This window comes from Momordica charantia (genome assembly GCF_013281855.1).
Source record: "Momordica charantia cultivar OHB3-1 chromosome 1 unlocalized genomic scaffold, Mcharantia_2.0 BLBB01000001.1, whole genome shotgun sequence".
Taxonomy (NCBI): domain Eukaryota; kingdom Viridiplantae; phylum Streptophyta; class Magnoliopsida; order Cucurbitales; family Cucurbitaceae; genus Momordica; species Momordica charantia.
This window is the reverse complement of record NW_028275157.1, coordinates 21,290,280-21,311,775: the sequence shown is the minus strand read 5'-3', so window position 1 is coordinate 21,311,775 and position 21,496 is coordinate 21,290,280. Positions and strand designations below refer to the sequence as shown.

General features: G+C 36.2%; 4 protein-coding genes, 1 long non-coding RNA gene and 1 other non-coding gene across 11 annotated transcripts; 2 read left to right on the top strand and 4 right to left on the bottom strand.

Annotated features, from left to right (window-relative positions):
* Positions 1–314: 314 nt before the first annotated feature.
* Positions 315–3,750, bottom strand: INT4 (inositol transporter 4). Of its 2 annotated transcripts, none has more exons than XM_022277720.2 (7): positions 3,587–3,750; positions 2,709–2,936; positions 2,543–2,613; positions 2,123–2,458; positions 1,924–2,031; positions 1,026–1,634; positions 315–922 (listed from the first exon to the last, which is right to left on the bottom strand). In XM_022277720.2, the coding sequence occupies exons 2-7, from the start codon at positions 2,842–2,844 to the stop codon at positions 452–454; spliced, it is 1,731 nt and encodes a 576-aa protein (XP_022133412.1). In that variant the 5' UTR covers positions 2,845–2,936; positions 3,587–3,750; the 3' UTR covers positions 315–451. The 2 variants fall into 2 exon arrangements, with proteins under 2 accessions (XP_022133412.1, XP_087978466.1); XM_088122340.1 differs by lacking the exon at positions 3,587–3,750 and adding an exon at positions 3,172–3,521.
* A 3,676-nt stretch (positions 3,751–7,426) lies between these two features.
* Positions 7,427–8,637, top strand: LOC111005685 (uncharacterized). The gene is made up of 2 exons (XR_002600758.2): positions 7,427–7,574; positions 8,395–8,637. It is a non-coding gene; the product is annotated as an uncharacterized LOC111005685 (long non-coding RNA).
* On the top strand, positions 8,135–8,224 carry LOC148213435 (small nucleolar RNA SNORD96 family). The gene has a single exon (XR_015793175.1). It is a non-coding gene; the product is annotated as a small nucleolar RNA SNORD96 family (small nucleolar RNA).
* A 267-nt stretch (positions 8,638–8,904) lies between the features above and the next one.
* LOC111005684 (Tetratricopeptide repeat (TPR)-like superfamily protein) lies at positions 8,905–12,484 on the bottom strand. Of its 5 annotated transcripts, none has more exons than XM_088119533.1 (3): positions 12,362–12,484; positions 10,937–12,247; positions 8,905–10,586 (listed from the first exon to the last, which is right to left on the bottom strand). In XM_088119533.1, the coding sequence occupies exons 2-3, from the start codon at positions 11,050–11,052 to the stop codon at positions 9,281–9,283; spliced, it is 1,422 nt and encodes a 473-aa protein (XP_087975659.1). In that variant the 5' UTR covers positions 11,053–12,247; positions 12,362–12,484; the 3' UTR covers positions 8,905–9,280. The 5 variants fall into 5 exon arrangements, with proteins under 5 accessions (XP_087975659.1, XP_022132978.1, XP_087975663.1 ...); XM_022277286.2 differs by having other exon boundaries at positions 8,905–10,577; XM_088119537.1 differs by having other exon boundaries at positions 8,905–10,570.
* A 60-nt stretch (positions 12,485–12,544) lies between these two features.
* Positions 12,545–13,673, bottom strand: LOC111005597 (zinc finger CCCH domain protein). The gene is given in 3 exon segments (XM_022277154.2): positions 12,545–12,885; positions 12,969–13,068; positions 13,071–13,673. Coding segments are annotated over 3 exon segments (651 nt in total). The 5' UTR covers positions 13,281–13,673.
* Positions 13,674–13,724: 51 nt separating this feature from the next.
* On the bottom strand, positions 13,725–17,027 carry SCL13 (SCARECROW-like 13). Its single transcript, XM_088119526.1, has 2 exons — positions 16,867–17,027; positions 13,725–15,775 (listed from the first exon to the last, which is right to left on the bottom strand). Exon 2 carries the CDS (start codon positions 15,595–15,597, stop codon positions 13,948–13,950), a length of 1,650 nt encoding a protein of 549 aa, XP_087975652.1. The 5' UTR covers positions 15,598–15,775; positions 16,867–17,027; the 3' UTR covers positions 13,725–13,947.
* Positions 17,028–21,496: the final 4,469 nt, after the last annotated feature.

The following is a 21,496-nucleotide window of genomic DNA, read 5'->3' as shown; positions in this document are numbered from 1 at the left end:
TGAGCTGTATTTGAATGAATCGCCTTCCCTTTTCCTTTTATCTAAAGCAAACAAACGGTTTCACAGTCATGCTTTCCATTCTCTCCTTTTCGTTTCTATTGAGATCATTTAATGGCGTTTCTATCATTTTCTTCATTTCACCAAACCAAATTCTCACAAGGAATAATGAGCATCAGCTATTTTCAGGAAGAAACTGGATTTTGGGCTATACGAACCTTTATCGTCACAAGTTAAACCAAAAAAATAGTAGTAAAACGAGACAATAAAGCTAGAGTTTGCAAATGGGTAAAGTGAATAAGAGCCAGTCACATGCATTATTGTCGTCCACAGTTCATTCCAACTTATTAAAAGTTTCTCATCAGGAACATTAAACGAAGCAATAAGTGTGGTTAAATCAACATCCATGGTTTCTCCTTCACGTAACTTCAAAATCTAAAACGAAAGAAAAGGATCATTGTGAAGCAACTTCCTTCTGGCGTTTGATGTCATCCTTGTGCTTCTTCCCACTCTTGAGCAGCTCTTCGACCTCTTCGAATTGCAAGCTTTTAGTTTCAGGTACCAAGAAGTATATACCAACAAGTCCAAGGAACGAGAATCCAGCAAACAGCAGAAATGTACCAGCAGCCCCAAGAGCCTCCACCAGCGTCAAAAATGTCTGGCTCACTATCAAATTCGACACCCAGTTTGAAACTGCAGCAATTCCTCCTCCAGTTCCTCTGTATCTCAACGGATAAATCTCAGAGTTCAACACCCACGGAACGGTTCCCATTCCGGGTGCGTATGTAATAATGTAAAGCCCCATCACCACCACGGCCAAGAAGCCTATTTTGCTCGGGCAACCCTCCGTGAACCATACTCGGTGCTTCGACCGACACTCGCCCCTCACGTCCTTTGACAATTCCAAACATGCTCCGGGAAGATACTGATACGATGATATTAGCATATGGTTATGACTTATGACATATTAGCTGTGGTTGGAACAAAATGTTAGAGCAATGGGAATGAGAAGGGAAATTGGTGGTTACCTCACTCTTTCCATTGGCACAGAAGCCACATTGTTTCTTTAAACATGACATGCAGTTCCAGGAAGAGGAATCTGGAGCTGAGACATAGGCTGGACAGGTGGTGTTCCTTCCAAAGTGAGTAGATTCCCTGGCGTTGATGGATGGAGCATGGCTAGCTGATTGGAAGAATACTCCGGCCAACACCACAAGGCAAATGATAATCCCGATCATAGAGATGATCATAAGTCGTCTTCTCCCATATCTATCGACCGATATCATGCTGACAACGGACCCAGCAGCATTGAGGAAGGAAGTAACCAGAGAAAGTGCCATGGCTGTCGTATTGGAAGCATATCCAGCAAACTGGATGATGGTTGGGCTGTAGTACATGACAGTGTTGATACCACAGAACTGCTGAGCTACTTGGACGACGATACCAGCAGCGAGCCCTCTTCGGACAACTTGGCTGCTCAAGGCGCCTTTAACTTTCGTAAATATACCACCGTCTCCAACTTTTCCTTCTTCTGCCTTTTCAGCTTCCACAGATTCATGCAACAATCTCATCTCTTCCTCAACTTGATCAGCAGGATATATCCTCTCTAATATGACTCTTGCTTCATCTACCTTGTCCTAAATCACCACGAAAATTCGAATGAGTTAATTCATGATAACCCTTAAAACCATTGGATCAAAATGCTCGAAAAATGGAACCATTCTTTAACGTGTTCATTTGATTCATAATCTCGTTGAAGTTTATCTATAAGAGCCAGTGTAGATAAGATTTTACAAAACCAAGCTTAAGAGGTAGATTATAGAGAAACTGAATCATCAAGGTTTGTTAATACTTAATAATCACGAATGGATATGAGAAACTTCACTATAAACAGTTACATACTCTACTCTTATTTTCAAGTATTACCCGTCTATAAAGCCACCTAGGAGATTCAGGAAGTGATAACATTAGTACAAACTGAACCACGGCTGGCAAACCTGCTACTCCAAGCATCAGACGCCATGTTAACGAGGTCTGCGAAACACATCGGACAAACTTGAATTCAAACGAGAACGCAAAATTCACAATTGTTAACTTCAACCGTCGAAAGGAAGGTCGATTCTACCTTAGTGAAGGCCAGGTTGATTAGATAGGAAAGGAATTGTCCTCCAGTAATCAGCAACCCATTGGTACTAACAAGAGCCCCCCTGACTCTAGCAGGGGAAGCTTCTGATATGTAAAGAGGAGCAGTCATGGATGCCATTCCGACACCGAATCCAACTATAAGCCTCCCGACGATAATGAACCCGGGAAAGGGGGCAACAGCCATGACAATTGCACCGACGAAGAACACAACATCTGCAAGTAAAATCGACTTTTTTCGACCAAATTTATCATTCATCCAGCCACCAATTGCAGCACCCACAATGGCTCCTGCTACAGCCATGCTCACAATGGTTTCCTATAATCAATGAATTAACTAGTGAATAAAAACAGCTTAAGAGAGACATAAACCAGCAATAACTTAGGCCTAAAGATGACTTGCCTGAAGCCATGTTTTCCTGTCAACTTCTTCAAAGTCCTCCCGAATGTAGAGCATAGCCCCAGAGATCACACCTACCAACCAAATTGTAAACGACATTATTGCACTTGTAATCACCTTCCTCATTAAGATTTAGAACAATGGCGCGCCGGGATCGGGAATTACTCACCGGTGTCGTATCCGAACAGAAGTCCTCCGATTCCAGCAGACAGAGCAAGGCGCATAATATAAGGTGTCCTCCATGATGTCTGCCAACATTCTAAGAACTCTGCCTTATCGGCCTTTGCAGTTCCTCCTTCCACCATTTTGAATCAATCTCTTCAAATGATTTTAGAGCTTTTAACTTACTCTTGAGATCTATACTAGATGGGGGAACCTTAATATTCTCAAAAACAACCTGCAGGGAAAAAAACAGGCGAATAGACAACATCAACCCTTTGTATGGAATCTGTAATATCCTTTGTCGAGGATTCAGATTATGTTTGAATCCAAAACTAAAACAGAGTCCTTGAAACCATTTTTAAAAAAAATCAAATCTATCATAATCCATCAGAATGGTAAAATGTAAAAAACAAGGTCTAGAGATCACAAACTGAACAACAACTGAAGAGTAAAAAACAAAAAGGCATCACCTTCACAATGTAGGCTAATTTTCACCCTTCTCTAAAGCTTCAATGCATGTGGATTTTCTCTAATCTTCTCTAAAATGGTAGCTCTCGAGTTCTGATGGAGATTTGTTTCTTTTTATACACAATAAAAAAAAAAGGTGTAAATGTGTAATTTCATTGCTGGGTTATGATTCCTATGATGTGTAGAGACACTTGTGAAGCATTTAATGCGAGAGAATTGAAATTTCCTTGGTGGGATATAATCCCAATATGGAAAATACGATCGGAGTTATCCAAATGGTATCAGAGAAATTATCTAATACGTGTACTAAAATTATATATATTTAACTCAAATCGGATTCATTTGTTGTCTTCTTTACAGACCCAACGAACAAAAAAAGAAACTACATTAACAGAAGCAAGAGAAATTGAATCTTACAGAAATTTGGGAGTTGAGAACGAAGCAGAGGCTTCTGAGTGGGATCACAGAGGACCAAATTCAACTGTCTCCTTGAAAATGTGTGTGATTATCTATAAATATGAGCCAAAAATAGAGATTAAAGAGACTTAAGTGAGGCTAATCACTATTCTCTCGCTTGTTTTCTAATTTTGATCGATGAAAAGACCTTTAAATTCTCATTGAACGGAATGCTTTGTGGAAAGTTTGTTTTTTTGTTTTTGGGTTTTGGTTTTTTTGTTCAATTTCTCAATCAATTCAAAGCTCTCCTTCTTCAACGGGGAGATGATAATGGGAGCGAGAAGGCAGCTACCCTGCTCCTGCTCCGAGAGAGAAGGGAATTTATCTTCGGAATTCTGTTACAGAGAGAGAATTTTACGGTGATTTTGATCAGAAATTTGCCATTACTGTATGAACGTTTGAATTTCTCTGGGTTTTGTGTTTGAATTTGTTTCCTTTTTCACAAATTTTCAAAACTCTTTTTATTATTATTATTATTATTTTGCTTATGCATAAATGGCTTTGTGCTGTTCAGATGTTTTTCTGGGCATAATTTACGGTATGGGAATGGATTTGAAGCGGAGTTACCCATTTCTTCGATGAGAACATCTTCAAAATATTTATTTAATTTTTTCAGTACAAAATATTTATTTATTTACTTCAAAAGAAAATAGAAATATTGTGAGGTTAGAATTATAATATATACATTATGATACTAGCATCTTTAGGTGAATTAAAAATTTATTCAGACTTGTTTTGGTAACATTCTTTGTTTTTTTTTCCTCCCATTTATTATTTTTTGTTTATTGTTTTACTGTGTAATAAAGAAAAATACAACTGTTTTTTTTTTGGTAGTTGTTTATTGTTTCATTTTGTACTTAAAACAATAAATAGAATTATACTTTGTAACTGTTTCATATTTTTGGTTTTCTATCCTTTTAAATTAAAAAAGTAAGAGCTTTATGTGAAAAATAAAAAAATTTTAATTAAATATTCAAATTTGTTATGTTTTATTTGTTTTTTACAAATTTATTAAGCATTTTATAAATTAAAATAATACTTTTATTTATGTTTTTAAATAAAATTAGAAACTATAATAAATAAATAAAAATTTGATTTTGCTGTTTCCAAATTTTTCTACATATTTTGAAAACATTCCTTACGAATGAGAAACAAGAAAAAAAAATAAGCGTAAACGATAATAAATAAATAAAAATTTGATTTTGTCGTTTCCAAATTTCTACATATTTTGAAAACATTACTTAAAAATGAGAAACGAGAACAAAAAAATTACCAAACGCTTATGTTCCTAAAACACTAAAAACACTTCTTAACTTGTTGATCGTCTTGTTGAATTCTCAAATGATTGGCCTCTGGGCTTGTTGATCTTCTAGTTTAATTCTTAGATGATCAAGCTCTTAGTTTGTTGATCTTCTCATTGAATTCTTAGATGACCGGCCTCCGAGCGTGTTGATCTTCTTACTGAATTTTTAGATGATCAACTTATGAGCTTGTTGATCTTCTTGTTGAATTATTAAATGATTAACCTCCTGGCTTTTTGATCTTATTGGATGAATGACCTTTGAGCTATTGAACTTCTTGGACGATCGATTTTGGACTTGGTTATCTTTCTTGGACGATCAACCATTAGGCTTGTTGATCTTATTGGACGATCGACCTACGGGTTTGTTGATCTTCTTTGATGGTTACCTCTAGATTTGTTGATCTTCTTGGATGATCGACTCCTAGCTTGTTGATCTACTTGGTGATCGGCTTCTAGCTTGTTGATCTTCTTTGGTGATTGGCTTATAACTTATTGATCTTCCTTGGTAATTGAACTATGGCTTGTTGATCTTCCTCAACGATCAACCTCCAACTTGTTGACCTTCCTTGGTGATTGTGTTGATCTTCTTTGGTGATTCCTATGATCTTTCTTGCTGATCGGTCTTGATCTTCTTGACGATTAGCCTTTGACTTGTTGATCTCGATGATGGACCTCTAACTTGTTGATTTACCATGATCTTTAGAGGGATTTGATGTTGATCCATTTTGTGGAATCTTTATCCTCCTTGACATGAATTAAATAATGAATGTTCCTTTTTATTTATAGAATCTTTTATGAGTCTCAAGTAGATTTGGGCTTAACTGACTCGTAGGGTTGTTCACGGGTTGGGTTGGGTCTCGTTAAGAGGGGTTTTGGTACCAACCCCAAAATTTTAAGGTTTGGGTTGTCGTTTTTTTTTTAATTATCGCGACGACGGGGAGTTAGGATTAAAACTAAATAGACGGATAAGATTAAGATATAAAATGGGAGAAGATAATATGAAAACCTTAAATGAAAGGCTATAATTAAAGCTAAATGGACGGTTGAAATTGAATATAAAGACCAAAGCGAACATAACTCAACAATAATTGACGTATATCTCCAACCAAAAGGTTGTTAGTTCAATCCCCACCTCGCGTGTTGCACTCAGAAAAAGACTTTGAAAATTTATAAAAGTAAATAATAACGATATGATGCATTATTAAATTAAAAATTTATTATATATAATTATTTTAACATCTTTTTGGCTTTTCTTAAACCAATTGCGTTGGCTTTTCTAAAACCAATTCAATTGTATTCTATCTCCTTAAAAAAAAGTTGGATTGTATTCTATCTAATATAGTATTTGATTTTTTTAATATAAGTTTAAACTGCACGATCTTAACTAAAAATACAAAGGATATTTTTATCGGAGCGAGCATAATTCAGCGATAATTAACATATAGTTCCAATCGAGGTTGTGAGTTCGATTCCAAACCTCTATATATTGTACTAAAAAAAAGACATTTTTCAAAATTTTGAATTTGTACTATTTTTCGTTGAGATTACAGTTTTTTTAATTAATTTTTAGGAGAACTTTTGTAATATTCAAAATAAAAATATAAAAAATTCAAATTTCAAGCCATCTTCTTTAAAACTTGTTTAAAAAAACAATATTTTGGACCTTATTTAATTTGTCCTATTTATTTTTGTCATATATGTAAAATCCCCTAAAAAACTTATAAATCGAATACCTCGTAAAATTGGCTATAAAATTAAAGGTAACTATCCATATTTACTCATTTATTTTTTTCAGCATATTACCTTTTTCTTTTGAGAAACTATTACATTTTCCCTTTATTGTTTTTGTGTCATTAAATAAAAAAATATATAAAGAAAATTAAAATGGTGATATGGAAAACTTTTATGTTTTCATATTGTTGGTACCTCGATCAATCATTCCTATTTTATATTTTTACTTTACGTTTTAAAATTAAAATACCATATTTGTCAAGTCTAGAAAATAATATTTTAAGAATGTAATATATTAAACTATTTATTTTTTTTCTTATTCAATGATTTCATCTCTAAAATATGATAAACATTTGGAATTTCCATAAAATTATCCGATAGTATGACTATATTTTACTTTTGGACTATTTTTGTTTTTTAAAAACGTGGAAATATGTATCTTAATTCTTTAATTTTTATTTTTTTTCAATTTCAGAAGTGGCTTAATTGAAGAAATTTATGATTTTCCTATTTAAAACTAATTTTAATAAATATTTTATTATTTAAAATTAAAATTTAACCTAATTTATTGAATATTCACAAACATAATAAACTATGGTTCAATGTAAAAAAAAAAAAAAAAAAAACTCTGATTCTTAACTTTTAAATTGATAAAATAAAATAAAATTACTTTTAAATTTTAATTGAAGTTGTTTCCGAACGGACAATTATAACCCCACCTCAAGGCAGTGCGTAGCCCTAGGCATTTAAGAAACGAAAGGCTGAGATTTATTTCTACAACAAATCCAACGGTTTACAATTTCCAGCCATTCCTTTATATTCATCCCAGACAATTCCTTTTTCCCAAGTTCGTAGCACTCATCTCACTGGCCTCAGCCGTGTTCCTCTCGGTTAGGGTTTTCGCTCAAGAAGTTGGTGAGAAAAACAATTTGTTCTTACGATTGTTTTTCTTCAATTTTAGTTTCTGTTTCGGTAAATGTTTGAATGCGACGGGAAACTTCTGCGAGGAAGTCTCTTACTTGTAGGAAGCAGAGTAGCCATATCTCTGCACATTTCCGAGTAAACGTCGTATAAAAATGCCCAACGGCGTTGATGGTCCTCCTTGTAAGGAGCTCCTCCGCCGTGGGTGGTCTCATATTCCATCGCCTTGTGGAGCAGCGTCGCTGCCATTGCCTCTTGGGACTGGCCATGAGACCTACATTTTTCGTTTTAATTCAATTGTGTTACTGATTTTGAATGTGACGGGGGATTCTAGATCCAATCCCTTTCCAGATTTGGAGCGAACCTGTTTGTGTTTGTATAGTGCCAAGGATAACGTCACAAATTAATTCCGGTTGATGTTGATGGCTCCTTTTGGAGCCTCCGTCGACCGATGGTCTCATATTCCATTGCCTTGTGGAGCAGCGTTGCTGCTTTTACTTCTTGGGACTGGCCATGAGACGCTCATTTTTGTTCAAAACTTTTACATGTTTCAAATGCCAATGATGATATCGCTGTATAAAATACCATCTTTCGGGACTGAATGGCTTTTTAAGCCTTGCTGTCATTCCGCAATTCTGAGGCATCTATTATCTTTGCTTTGATATCCACTCTTATGTCATTCACCCCTGTTTCTTAATTGTTATGTATACAAATTTTGCATGAAATGACATCTTCTTTAGAGTACTATTTCTTATATGATGAAATGTACAGCCGAATGTTGTCGCCTAGATATGTATGCAAACTTTTTTCGCAGATGTAGATCTTGGAACTGGAAATGTAGTCCCAAGACTTGTAGCGGGATGGTTGCTGGTATCATCTGGCTTAATCTACCTTTGATCTTCTCTTTCAGGACAAACTGTGGAAGGATTCAGCATAATATAGATTGTTTTGAAGTTCAATTCCAATATTAAGCTGATCCTAAATCGTTTAAGATCATTCAACTATGTATGACTTATTTTCATATCGGCGATGATATTTGTTCTGGAGTATGATTTTATATGGTTATCAATTTCTTTGAAGTTAAAGGCTTCTTATACCGTTGTAATTCAATGGTATTCAATTCAGATGATATTTTCCTTTAAAGCAAGATGAATCAATGTAGTGGAGTTAAATCACATAATTTATTGTTGGGGGTTAAAATATTTCCAGGTTAGTGTTTCTGAGAAATAGAATACTTTCTACAATGTAATAAGGTGACTGGCAGGCAGTGATTGAACAATTTTGTGGAGTTAAAACAAAGTGCTTTGTATGAAATGAACTCATCTGTACAGAACAGTCTCGTCTCATTTTCATGTCCAAATTGTTACAAATTGTAAGTTCCAGCCCATTGCACTCATATGTTGGCCATTCTACTTGACTAAGCAGTATTCACTTGGTTGTATGGTCCTGTGCTGCCAAGTGCTGTAAGCTATGATATGTAAACTTATTGGGAAAATGCCACATGTAATCTCAGAGTATTATCTTGAAGCCAAAAATTTCGTTTGACCAACAAATTGTAAGCAATCTCAACATTTCTTTCTACTATAGTATGAACTGGCTCAACTCTGAGCTAATAACGAGAATGGTAATGTATTCTACTTTTTCACTCAGATTTGTGACCTTTCTATTCAAAGATACACCAACTTCACAATGTTATCAACTCAGTTTCCTCTTAGTTCAGCAATATAACCTGCATCCTTCAAAATTGGAGTTAATCTGTTAATGGTTCTATAAATCTCCTCGGTTTCTTTGTGAGATTCATCGCTCTTGAAAAAAAAACGGAACTCCCTTTGAATCTCAATTCTACTGTAACCAGGGTCTTTGGTCATTCCTGTTTTCTTCATCATATCTCTAACCTCTGCAACGTTGTCCCACAGCCCAGATGTGGCATAAGCATTTGATAAAACCACATACTTCCCAGAGTTTTCAGCATCCAATGCGAAGTAATTTGCCGCTGCATATTTCATCAAATCTATGTCTTCGTGAACCTTACAACCCCCAACCAAAGCACCCCATATGACAGAATGCTCCTTGCAAGGGGCGTTGAGAACAAAATTATAGGCCTCTTCCAACCTCCCTGCCCGTGCGAGAAGATCCGCCATGGCAGCATAGTGTTGCCCTCTTGGCTCAATTCTGTAGTCTGTCATCATCAATGAAAAATACCTCTGTGCTTCGGACACAAAACCTCCACGGCCACAAGCAGCAAGAACAGCGAGGAAAGTAACATGATTTGGTCTGTAACCTTCATTGATCATACTGTTGAAGGATTCCAAAACTTCAAAGACCCTTCCATGCTGGGCGTATCCAAATATCAAAGCAGTCCATGTAATTACATTCCTATTTGAAGATATGTTAAATACCCTACGCCCATCAGATAAGCTACTGCATTTGAAGTACATATCTACAAGAGCACTAGAAACAACAACATTGTCCCCAATTTGACACTTTATCAGAACTCCATGAGCTCTCTTTCCATGCTCCAAAGATGCTAGAGTAGCACAGGCTTTGAAAACTGATGCAAAGGTATACTGATCAGGCACCATTCCACTTTGTCTCATCTTCAAATAAAACTCCAATCCAACTTCTCCGAGCCCCTTCTGTACATACCCAGCAATCATTGCATTCCATGAAACCAGACTTTTGCCCAGCAATTTCTCATGAAGGATATATGCAGTTCCCAAGTCACCTGATTTGGCATACAAAATCAGTAGTTTGGTCGTCAGATATTCACTGGGTAAATGTCCAACAACAACAATTTGGGCATGGATTCTTTTTCCTTTCATATACTCTTTCCTGAAAATGCATTCTTGTAACAGAAGACAGTAAGTTCTTGAGTGAAATTGCAAGGCCATACAGCACAAAAGTGCAACAGCTTCTGACAATCTCCCCGTGAGACATAGGCCCCTAAAAGTTTTATCCCAGAAGGAGGCATCTTTCTGATGAGGGTTGACCTGAAAGCTGGAATTTCTATAATGAATTGATACTTAAATCAAATCAATGGAGCTACGAAGCAGTAAAATGTAGGCTTATCAATTTAGAGAAAAGAGGCTATCCCCCATAATTAAGATTTATGGGGGGAAAACAGTATATTGTCATTGCCTTCCAATTCTTAACACTCTCTTACATACAATGAACCAGGACATAGAAAAATGCGAGAAATTTAATAACCCAAAACCCTAAAATGCAGAAGAAGCATCGCAATTAAATTTAATCTCAATATCAGCAGCAAGCAGGGAATAATTTAACTTCCAAACAGCAGAATCCTCTATACATACAGTCATGGAAATAAGAAGAGATGAAGAAGGAAAGCTGGAAACCTGGCGGTGCAGTACTCAGATATTTTCCGGCGATGGATGGTCAGGGTCGTAGCGGCTAAAATCGACTTGGTGAAGAGATGAATGGCGCCGGACGAAGGCCGACAACAGAGGCGCATTTGAGCATTTCGATGAGACAGAGCAAATCAGGTTTCAGATGGAAAATTCTGAAGTTGATGTTGCTGGGATTAAAGCGAAGAAAAGGGTAAGAATCGTTTGGATGCGAGTCGAGAGACGAAATTTAGCAACCCTGCGCGGGACAGAAGTGGCTCTGAACCAGTTCTTAGTTCTTACAATGATAAATTGATTGTTCGGTAGAATAAGATGGCTTTCAGAAACAATTTTTTTTAAAAATAAAAATATAGCAGAAATTATAAACAATATTTCATTTTCTTCTATAGTAATTTTTATTTTAATTAATGTTTCTGAACCATCAACAAGACAACAACTAAGTAAAAGTTTATTTATAAAAAAAAAAAAGTAAAACTGAATGGACACATTTTTTAAAGTCTTCTAAAATAATAAATGAAAATATAAAGGAAAACTTTTTTTTCTTTTACAAATAAATTTTAAAATTAAATGATATAAATTAATTCAAAGAAGCTAGTGTGTAAAATAGTTATTAAAAAAATATACTGGGGTTTTTTTTTTCATTTTTCTTTCTTTCTAATTTTTTTAATAGATCTTTTTGCTTTTAGAAAATTGATTGCATTTTTGCAATCATATTACTACCCTTTGTTTTTCTAAGTTTTCCATTCTCATTTCTTCGGTTAATTTATTACATTAAATGGGTTGCATCCAATATCAAACCTAAAACATAATTTTCTCTAATTTTTTCATATATCTCATTTTCAAGTAGTGTGGTCTTAAGGTATAAGCCATTTTTTCTACAGCAAAATGGAAGTGCCCAATTTGGAAACTAAGTTAGGTCAAAAGAAAAGATTATTCTCTTTCTTAAAATTTCCAATCATAAAAGGGCTTCAATTCTCTAGATTATTCCCCTCACAAAACTATACCAAATGTGAAAATAAAATCCTCTAGTACCTATTCCTAATCCCTCTACTAAAAAGATATTACAATTTTGAAAAATAAAAAATAACCGTAAACAAACACATGATCATACAACATCTTCTTTTCTCTCCTTCGCTGAAAGTGTCGTTTTTTCTATAAGGTCAAACCTTTAGCAATGTTATGTAAATAAATGTGTAATCCGATGAACTATGCTTGAATCGACTCCAGTTTCTTAGTTGTGCCATTTGGACGTGCTGCACATAAGATAATCCCACTTTTTAAATACAACGATAATCCATGCATCTGAAAGCCAACATTAGAACAAAAAAAAGAATACGGTTTCTCAGAAATTGAAAAAATCAAATGCAATGCATATATATATATATATATATATATATATATATATACGTGACGTACATTTAATTTCATCAATCAAATTCAGGGCCGATGATGCTTATAAACACATCCTCCACCATATGTTGCCGACCAGAACAATTGTCCATTTCCGCCATTGGAACTGGACTAATTTTTACCCTGAAATGTGAAGCTCGGTGCATTAACACACACAGATGAAGTTTTGAAAAGAGAGAATATGGAACTTCAAAAATTTTCACTACCTGCAATACTAGTTTGATGCTGTGGATCGGGAGATGGGTTTACAGAAGAATTCATCATCCTCACGAGATGTTTGACGCGATTTAGCCGCAACACTTTGGGTGATCTACTTGAATCATTTTCCCCAATTTGCATATCTGAAAGGTTGCAGCTATGATTCTCAGGCTTACAATTGCAATTTGAATCTTCCACCGAGCCCACCTGCGCTAAAATTTGGTGAATTCCAATTGGCTCACTACTTGTGTGGATAATTGATCGAGCCACGATGTGATTCAATCGCACCCTTCCATGGAGATCTGCAGCTTTTGAGTCCAGAGCTTCAGAACCTATCAGAAGAATTCGGCATTAGAGTCGGAAATTATCCAGGCTAGGGTTGGGAAGATCGTATTTAGATGTTCCGAGTGCTGACCTGAAGATGGAACAATGGCGTCTTGTTGGTGGTTGAAGCCGATGAGCGTAAGGCCATTTCGTTGCTGATCAAGCTCTGCGATGGAAGTATGAGCCTGATGCGAATTGGTTTCCGCCATTTCGAACGGGGGATCTTTGTTCTCAGGCTTCGAGATCTGAGTCTTCGTAGTTGATAGTTTCGTCGGCGTCTTGCGAGGTGCCTCTCTCTCTGTTCCATGCTCATCGACGATCTTCTCTCCCTGTCCCTTACACGGCGTCGTTCTCTTTCCCTCTGCGTTCTGCTCAACTCCGGCCCTTCCCCTAATTCTTCCATCTTCACAACCGATGATGGAGTTTCTGTTTCTCTCTAAACAGGATCGTTAGGAAGACGAAGAACAATCAAGCATCACAAGGTTAAATAATCCAACACGGCTGAGGCATCATCTCCACCAGGAACATTGAATTTGACCGACCAATAAACACACAACATTTAAAATAATTCTGCTCAGAATTTAGGGATATTGGATATAGACAGAGACGAACACCAAGGTTTTCTTATGACAGAATCGAAAAGGATAGAGCTGTCACACAAAATTTACGGAAAATATTTGCCGAATCAACTTTCGACACCTAAACAACAGTTGCTTTTTTGATGTCTCTTAGGACATCCCAACGAAACGCATTGAATCATCGCGTTTTGATAACCCCCCTTTTTTTTTGAGTTTGATTGGAAATTTTCGAGTTAGTTCTGTGACTCTGAAGTTTAACATCAAGAAAATGATAAAACTATATATATATATAGTACTCAGAGGACAAAATTCTTCCCATCAAAGTTAGAAATTTACATAAAGTTTGAAGATTTAGGTTCCTGTCTGTGTCTGTCCTACAAACAGTAAGAGGGCTAACCTCACAATTCTATAAATCTATATGTGTGATTGCTGTTCAATGCTCTAAAATGTCATAAAGAGAAGATCGAGAGCGAAATTTTACAATTCAGGTCTTCATCTCCACGCAGAAGAGGTTGCCATTGCTCTGTTTTTCCATCCAAGGTAGAGGGCCCCATCGGCTTCTTGAACTTTGTAGTTCTCGTTGAACTCCCTCAACAGATTCTGGACGGATCTGGTTACAGAGGAACTCATTGGATATGGACTAAATCCAGCCATCCTCAATCTCATCCTCCACTTCCCAAGGAGTTCGTGACGTTCTACCCTTTCGAACCCCTCACAGGCTACCATGTTCACTATGTCTCGGGCCACGCAGTGCTGCTCCGCCCTGATTCGTTGCTTGTCGTCCCTCGGACGAGCTGCATCTATTGATTCGAACATAGCGGTGTAATAATCTAGTGTCTCTATAAAACGTGAAAGGAATGGGGATGTGTTGGTGTTGGATTCCTGCTCAACAATGGTTACTACTTTCGGTGATAGACTTTTAACCAACCTAAGAAGCCGGTCTCGATGATTCTGTGTGCTCACGCTCTCATCTGGCATGTGGTGCAAGGCGTATGGAAAATTTACTGCCAACGCTTCTCCAGGTCGTATTCTAAGATTACTGCGTTCGACCTCGCAACCAGACATTGCAGCAGCATGAAATTCAAAGCAAATTCCATTCGACTCGGCCAGCTGTGATAGCCTCCGTCCTACAATTTGAAGCCCCCCTCCCCGAGCATGTGCTGATTGGGAATCATCCACGCCTGTAATTCGAAGAAGAACTGGTGGTCCGCCAGGCCGATTGGAAAGATCCTGGATGAAAGGTATCCACTGACTACCTTGTGCAATTTGGAAATCAATAATGTGGATTATGGGTTCATTCGCCATGGCCTCCCAAATGACAACATTTGCAGAAGTGTATGCAAATTTGAAGTATGGGCAGATCTGGAATAAAATAGACATATAGGACATGAGTTCAGAGCTTGTTGGCTCATCGCACTTAAGGGCCTTGTATATTGCACTCCCAGATCGTTCCAACCTTGCTCTAAGCCCTTCCAACAAGTAAGCTCCCAACCTCTGGGCTGGATCACCGGAGACCGAAACCATCTGCCCTAAAACATCCATAAACAATGTTGCCACATTTATATCAGCCTCATGAATTGCTTGGGCACAAGTGATAAGTGTGTCCTGAAGATTCAGTCTTGGAATCATCTCGACCATTTTATTCCAGTTCCACCTTGCCACTGATGCATCTCGATGCGCGCCGCCCCTGAAAGAACAGTAGCAGCTATCCTCAATATCAGATTCAGGACCCAGTAGAGAAATCTCTAATTCCTTCAGCCTGTGCTTTAATTCATTGTCATCATCAGTTACAGAGCATCCACTTTGTGGTGATCCGCATGTGTTGTCGAAGGAATTATGTTGATCCGAAGAGCACGATTGAGAAACTTGAGGTGAGAAGGGGCTCCTGGAAGACAGAACACTAACAGCAGAAGGGGAATTACAGGCACTAAGATCAGCAGTAGCCGGGAATGATTCCAGAGTAAAGAACTGTTTCTTACAGGAAGAAAAGTTAATACTGTTTCCCTGACTGCCTGTGTCAGGACAGACATTGTTTTCCAATACGTGAAAATGCGATAAACAGTAGGGATCTATCTCTTGCACAGACTGGTGATACATTTCATGGATGCCAGATGAAGCCTGGCGATTCTGAGATGCTTGCATTAATAATAAGAAATAAGCGGATGGCCACCCAGTACTTGGTTTGATGGAGTCTAGTCCAAGATATGCTGTATCATTCAGTAGTAAGTCTATATGAACTCCTGGGACTCATAATTCTAATATGAGCAGCACTCCTGATGCTTTCTTTACTGGTAAATTGTGGAAATGAAGAATCCCCAATCTGCATAGAACAAATAAAAAATCATTAACACAGAATTAAAATTGTCAAACCAAACAATTAGAGGCAAATCAAAAGGAAAAAAAACGCTCAATACAGGAATCCAAGATTGATGCCATGTATAAAATAAACTAGCCCCTGTATTCTACAGACGCATGAATACAATTACAAATACGGGGTCAACAACACAAATTCTTAGAAGCTAGTTCCTCCAAATTGAGCCATAATACCACATGTCTACATAGTCGCTGCATACATTCAAAGATCTAAACAAGAGAAAGTTGTTGAAGTTTTCAGTATTTCCTTAAAAATACCCAAAAAGAAAAAACATTGTGCTTACTAAAACTAAATAAAAGATAAAAGAGTTCCTTCATTTCAACCACTATACGGCAAAATGAATCACATCACAGATATTTGGATAATCAGTGCAATGTTTTTCACTCGAAACACTAGTTCTCCACAGAACACCATAATGATCAAGGTCAGCCAACAAGAATAATACGCATAATCCTCCATGAAATGGCCCCGACAGAAAAGAAAGTAACAAAAATAATTTGTTAAGCCGGTTCTCAAATCAATTACAATAGCAGAAGAGAGAACATTGATTTCTTTGATTTCAGTTTTACAAGCTCAAAAAGCCCAAAATCCTCGTCAATAGGTAGTACTACTTTGAAGCCAGTACTTAAAAAAAAAAAAAAAAGTAAAGAAAACCGGAAAAAGAAGAATACATCACTTCACGCGTTTTCTAATTCATTTGGAACTCCAGAGAGCAACCAAAGTGCAGAAAAGTTATAAATCCAAAATTGATAAAGAAGAGCACTCCGTCCAATTTCAAAGCAAGCAAAGAACTCATTCAGAAACCAGAGGAGAAGAAGATCTTGATCAGAACCAGCACACCGGACAGCAAATTAGAAGTCAAACACATAAATCAACACCTCCCGCAAATAGTAAACCATAATTAATCAAACGAAAACAAAAGAGAAGCGATGGCGACCGACAAAAATCTCCCGCCGGCCGCCAGTAAGGATCAAAAGTAGAAAATAGAAGAAACATACTCCAGATTCAAATGAGAAGTGAAGAAAATCTATGCGTACCTGGATCGAAGAGGATTCAAAAACTGAAAACGCTTGCAGTTCAAGTTATGCAATCGAATTTGTTATGAACTTCTTCTGTGAAGGAGATGACTAATAAGGAAAAAACCACCTCCGCCGAATGCCGTCGGGCTTTATATGGCGGTCCGCACACCTCCCGCAGTTGAAATGAAAGGCCTGCCCCTTGGATGGTGACGTATTTACAAAAACACCCTCGTTAAAATGAAAATATTTCCCGAATTTTGTTTGTTGCTTCCTAAGGAATCTACGCCCTCAACTCCATATTCCAGGGGACAAAATTCCAACCATTTTTTATTCTCTCTCTTGGTAAACGTAATCCGTTACATGTCAAATGTTTTACAAAAATTAAGATAATAACTCATAATTATAATACTTAATAACTTTTGTAATTAGGATAATAAATGCTTGACAATCTGTAGTTTTATGTTTTTTTTTTAATAACTATTTCAACTACCTCATGTGCACCTCCACGTGGTTCATTAATTTCGGTTTATCGGCTCTACTTTCTTAAATTTTGATTTTTAACATTTCAGGAAAAAAAAAACCAACAAAACCAATCAAATATCATGATGGTTTGTACAATAATTGTTTTAATACATTATCGGAAGACATTCATAATATCATATACATTAATCTTTTAGATGAAGAAGGTTACAAAAATTACAACCATTTAAGTTAGGCATAAATTGACGACTACTTGGACTACTTAAGTCATATTTAGAGAATTAGTAGGTCTAAAGTACTCAACAAATTATTATAATTTTTTTTTCAATTTTCCTTCACCAACTTCCAAAGGGATAAAAAAGAAACCTGTAAATTGAAAATAGGTTCATTCATGAATATAGAAACAATCAATCTAGTCCTTGTGCTCATTAGGTCCCATTCAAGTAGAGTTTTGCCCCTCTGTCAAACACAAAATTTCTAATAGCCAACTACCCACTTGACATAATTCTGAAGAGAAAGAAATTATTTGTGTCACATATTATATACGTGAAAAGACTTTGTAAATAATTGGTCAAATATATAAGTCAAGGTCAATAATGGGAATATGCTATTCTTTATGATTAACCAACAAATTATAAGAACTGTAATGATCTACCCATCCACACATATATCTGTGAAGAATTAATTTTTTCCTTGTTGATAAAAAATTATTTATTTATGATAATATATACATATAAATATAAATAGAGAAGTAAATGTCATATTAAAATTTTTCAATACAAAATATATTTATTGTAAATTATTCATTAGGGCTCGTTTGATAACGTCCTCGTTTCTTTGTTTCTCGTTTCCAGTTTTCTTAAGAAATCTTAGTATTTTGCAACTAACTTTGTTTCTTGTTTCTCCTTTGAAAACATTCTAGTATAGAAATTTTGGAAATAATCAAAACAAGTTTCTCTTTTCTAGTTTGTTCTCATTTTCAATTTGTTCCAAAACATAAATAAAAATGTTGTTTTATCATACTTAAATTCTTATAAGTTGGAACCATACAATATATTGTTCTTCATTAAAAATAAAGAAATAGAAACCAGAAAGATCAACTTCATCTAACATGCACTTATTGATTTAATATAGTATATTAGAGTTGGTGTTCTCTAGTTAAAAGGGCAGAATTGAATAAAATGTAACTTCAAGGGCCATTTTTGGAAAATGACAACTCAACAAAGATTAAAAAATATGTGTGTGTATATATTTTTGAAACTATAATATACTACAAATGGCCACACAAACATGTCTTGATTTTATATGTTTTGTACATATATTTGTATAATGACGTAAGCTATAAGTCACACTAATTGAAAATGTGAAACTGTGAATTTAGGGGTTAAGCTGTTAATTATGACCAATATTGAAAATATAGAACTACAAATATAATTTATATAAGAATTATTTACAGCAAATATTGTTACTTTAAAAGTTGTTTCTTATTTTAAATTAGAGAACATAATAAAGCACAATAAATTTTCCACAATTTATCCTATTTCTTCGTTATATAAAATAATCACAAAACTATTATAGATGGATTAAGAGAGAAATTAAAGCAAATCAATGAAATGTTGTTTTTTTAATTCAATTAAAAATAGTTCAAACAAATCACATAAGCAAACTCACAAAACAATTTACATCAAAGTTGATTAGATTACCTTAGGTTAATGCAAAAATTTAGCTCACTAAAATTACCACGAAATTGCAAAATAGAAAGATTACATATGTGGTGCTATCCACACCATTAGAATTGAAGTTGTGTACCTACTAATTTTATTAGGATATTTTTTTATAGGGATAATTCCGAAAAAAAAAATCTATTAAAATAAAATAGATTTTTTTCATATCCATTCTAGGAACGTCAAAGTGCAAAGAAGGAATGGAGTGGATGAAATTGACAATATACTTTGGTATATTAATTTCGTAAAAAAAGAAAGAAAAAAAACGTTGGTCAAAGAGATAAATTGGGAGTGAGTGGAAAGAATGGAGAAGGAAGAAAAATGGGAAAAGTTATTTGGTCAGAGATTAGAATTTGAATGCCCACAGATTTCATGAAGTGGGATTTACAAAGTACCAATATTTGCTTATTCGTACCGTAGATTTGAAAAAATGTACCTTCAGGCTTCAGGGCTCCAACATCCGCTCAACTAACCTTTAAAAACGACGTTGTTTCAATCGCGTTCTGACTTTATTATTATAATATATTGGCCAAGGCGATGTTCAAAATTGCACAACTATAATCTAAACTTTAAAGGAATTAATTAGCTCAAGTTGGGGTTTCTTTTAATTTTGTTGGCTTGTGATATTGGAATTAAAGATTTTAAAAGGAAGACTTCAAAGTTAGCTTTGCAAAGCTCATGAAGTTTGAATATGGTCTTCAAAGGAGTTGCTTTCGATTCCAATTTTCCATTATTGAGCTTGACTCTAATTAGTGGGCAGGGGGCAGGGGCAGGGGCAGGTTAAAGAATTTTCAATTGTTGTAAAATTTTTATAAGAAAAAAAAAAAAAGAAGGGTCAATTAAACGACATCGTTTGGAGATCTCAGTCAGTCGTGGATCGACGGCTCGTGCGGTGATAACGACGAAACCAGGGGCTTGACATGACACGGTTTCGTGGAGTGGCGGTTTCGTAATTAAGTAACGAAGTTGGGAGTATTAAATTCCAAACCTCGCCTACCTAGCCTGGGGATCCGCGAAGAAGCAGCATTCAATTTTAATTCTTTTTTTCTTTAATATATATGATTTTATTTCAGTCCGTGACGTGGCATCTTCGAAGGTTCAGAGACGTTTACGTGGAGCTGAGATCCTGTGGTCCATGGCATAGAATACCACAACCGGTACGCGTTAACAATGACGTCGCAAATCGCAACGGACTTCTGTCAGATTGACAGTTAACCACAACAACTCTGACAATAGCCAATGAAAGCACGCCACGTCCAGCTTGTATATTTTTGGATCACCACCGCCGACACACCAGATCTCTCCCTCCACTGTAAATCTAAAATCAAATGCTTCGACGTACAATAATAACATTTTAAGTCAATCCTCAGAATATTCGATTTTTTTATTTTTCACGGATGTAATTTAATTTGTGAGAGTTGATTTGGAATATTGGGTGAGGATTACCGACAAAAGAAGGTCGTAGCGTCGCCGCGGGCGAGCTTTTCAGCTGATAAGGTAGAGTGCGATGGAGAAAAAATGGGGCGTTGGTTTTTGTGAGGCGTGGCCCGCATTTTTGGTGCAAAATGGAATTTAAGATATCTCTAATTCCCTCCATTTGTAATTTGGTATAGTTAAATTGGCCATGCATGGGCCCACTCCACCCTGTAGCGATTGCAATTGGTCGGCGGACGACGCAGCTTTCCGCGGGAATCCATAAAAGAGAAAAGATAAAAGGAAAAAAAAAGGAAGATGACGCCACGGGGAGTTAAAAGTAATAAAGGGTGAGAGATGGGGTTGATTGGATTGGATCGGATCCACGATTGAGTATGATTCAATATGGCTGTGACGCTTCTCATTGTCACCACAGCGGTACGACGATCACTGCCCAAAAAGCAAGGAGGATGACGCCGAGAAGGTGGCGCCACACGAGTCATCCGTCCACGTCATGCATGGAGAGCAGGTGCCATGACCGAGCCTCTAATTCCTATTATATTCAATTTCCATGATTCGAGTTTCAACCCACTCTAATTAAGAATTAATTATTAAAAAAAAAAAGGAGAAGAAGAAGAAAGAAGGAAAGGATATTTGTGTTGTTTAATTAAATGGGGGGTCCAGTTTAATTGATATCTGGAGGAGATTGGAGAGAGAGAAAAAAGAAGGAATTAGGGGGTTGGAGAAAATGTATGGGAATTGTTGGGAGAGCTTTTTAGTTGCAAACGTGTGTGTGGAACTATCTTTTTGTTCTATGGATCGGAGAGAGAAAGAAAAAGGGATAGAAGATTGATAGTGAGCTAACAATAAAGCAAAAAGCATACACCATTGGCTGTGGCTGTGGCCTGTGGGGGTGAAAATGAAATCAAATTCCACCGCTACTTCCACCAACAATAAAAGAAGAAAGCGACTTTAACGTTTCACAAATTATAAGGATAAGATATTTCTTAGATCGATGATGATTATGTAAT

Coding starts and splice junctions, on each gene's coding strand:
- INT4 (XM_022277720.2), bottom strand. CDS start 2,844: ATGGTGGAAGGAGGAACTGCAAAGGCCGATAAGGCAGAGTTCTTAGAA. Junction 2,459..2,542: donor ACAGGAAAACATGGCTTCAG/GCAAGTCATCTT, acceptor CATTGATTATAG/GAAACCATTGTGAGCATGGC. Junction 1,635..1,923: donor CTAGGTGGCTTTATAGACGG/GTAATACTTGAA, acceptor GTGGTGATTTAG/GACAAGGTAGATGAAGCAAG.
- SCL13 (XM_088119526.1), bottom strand. CDS start 15,597: ATGCAAGCATCTCAGAATCGCCAGGCTTCATCTGGCATCCATGAAATG.
- LOC111005684 (XM_088119533.1), bottom strand. CDS start 11,052: ATGCGCCTCTGTTGTCGGCCTTCGTCCGGCGCCATTCATCTCTTCACC. Junction 10,587..10,936: donor TCTGAGTACTGCACCGCCAG/GTTTCCAGCTTT, acceptor AATTCATTATAG/AAATTCCAGCTTTCAGGTCA.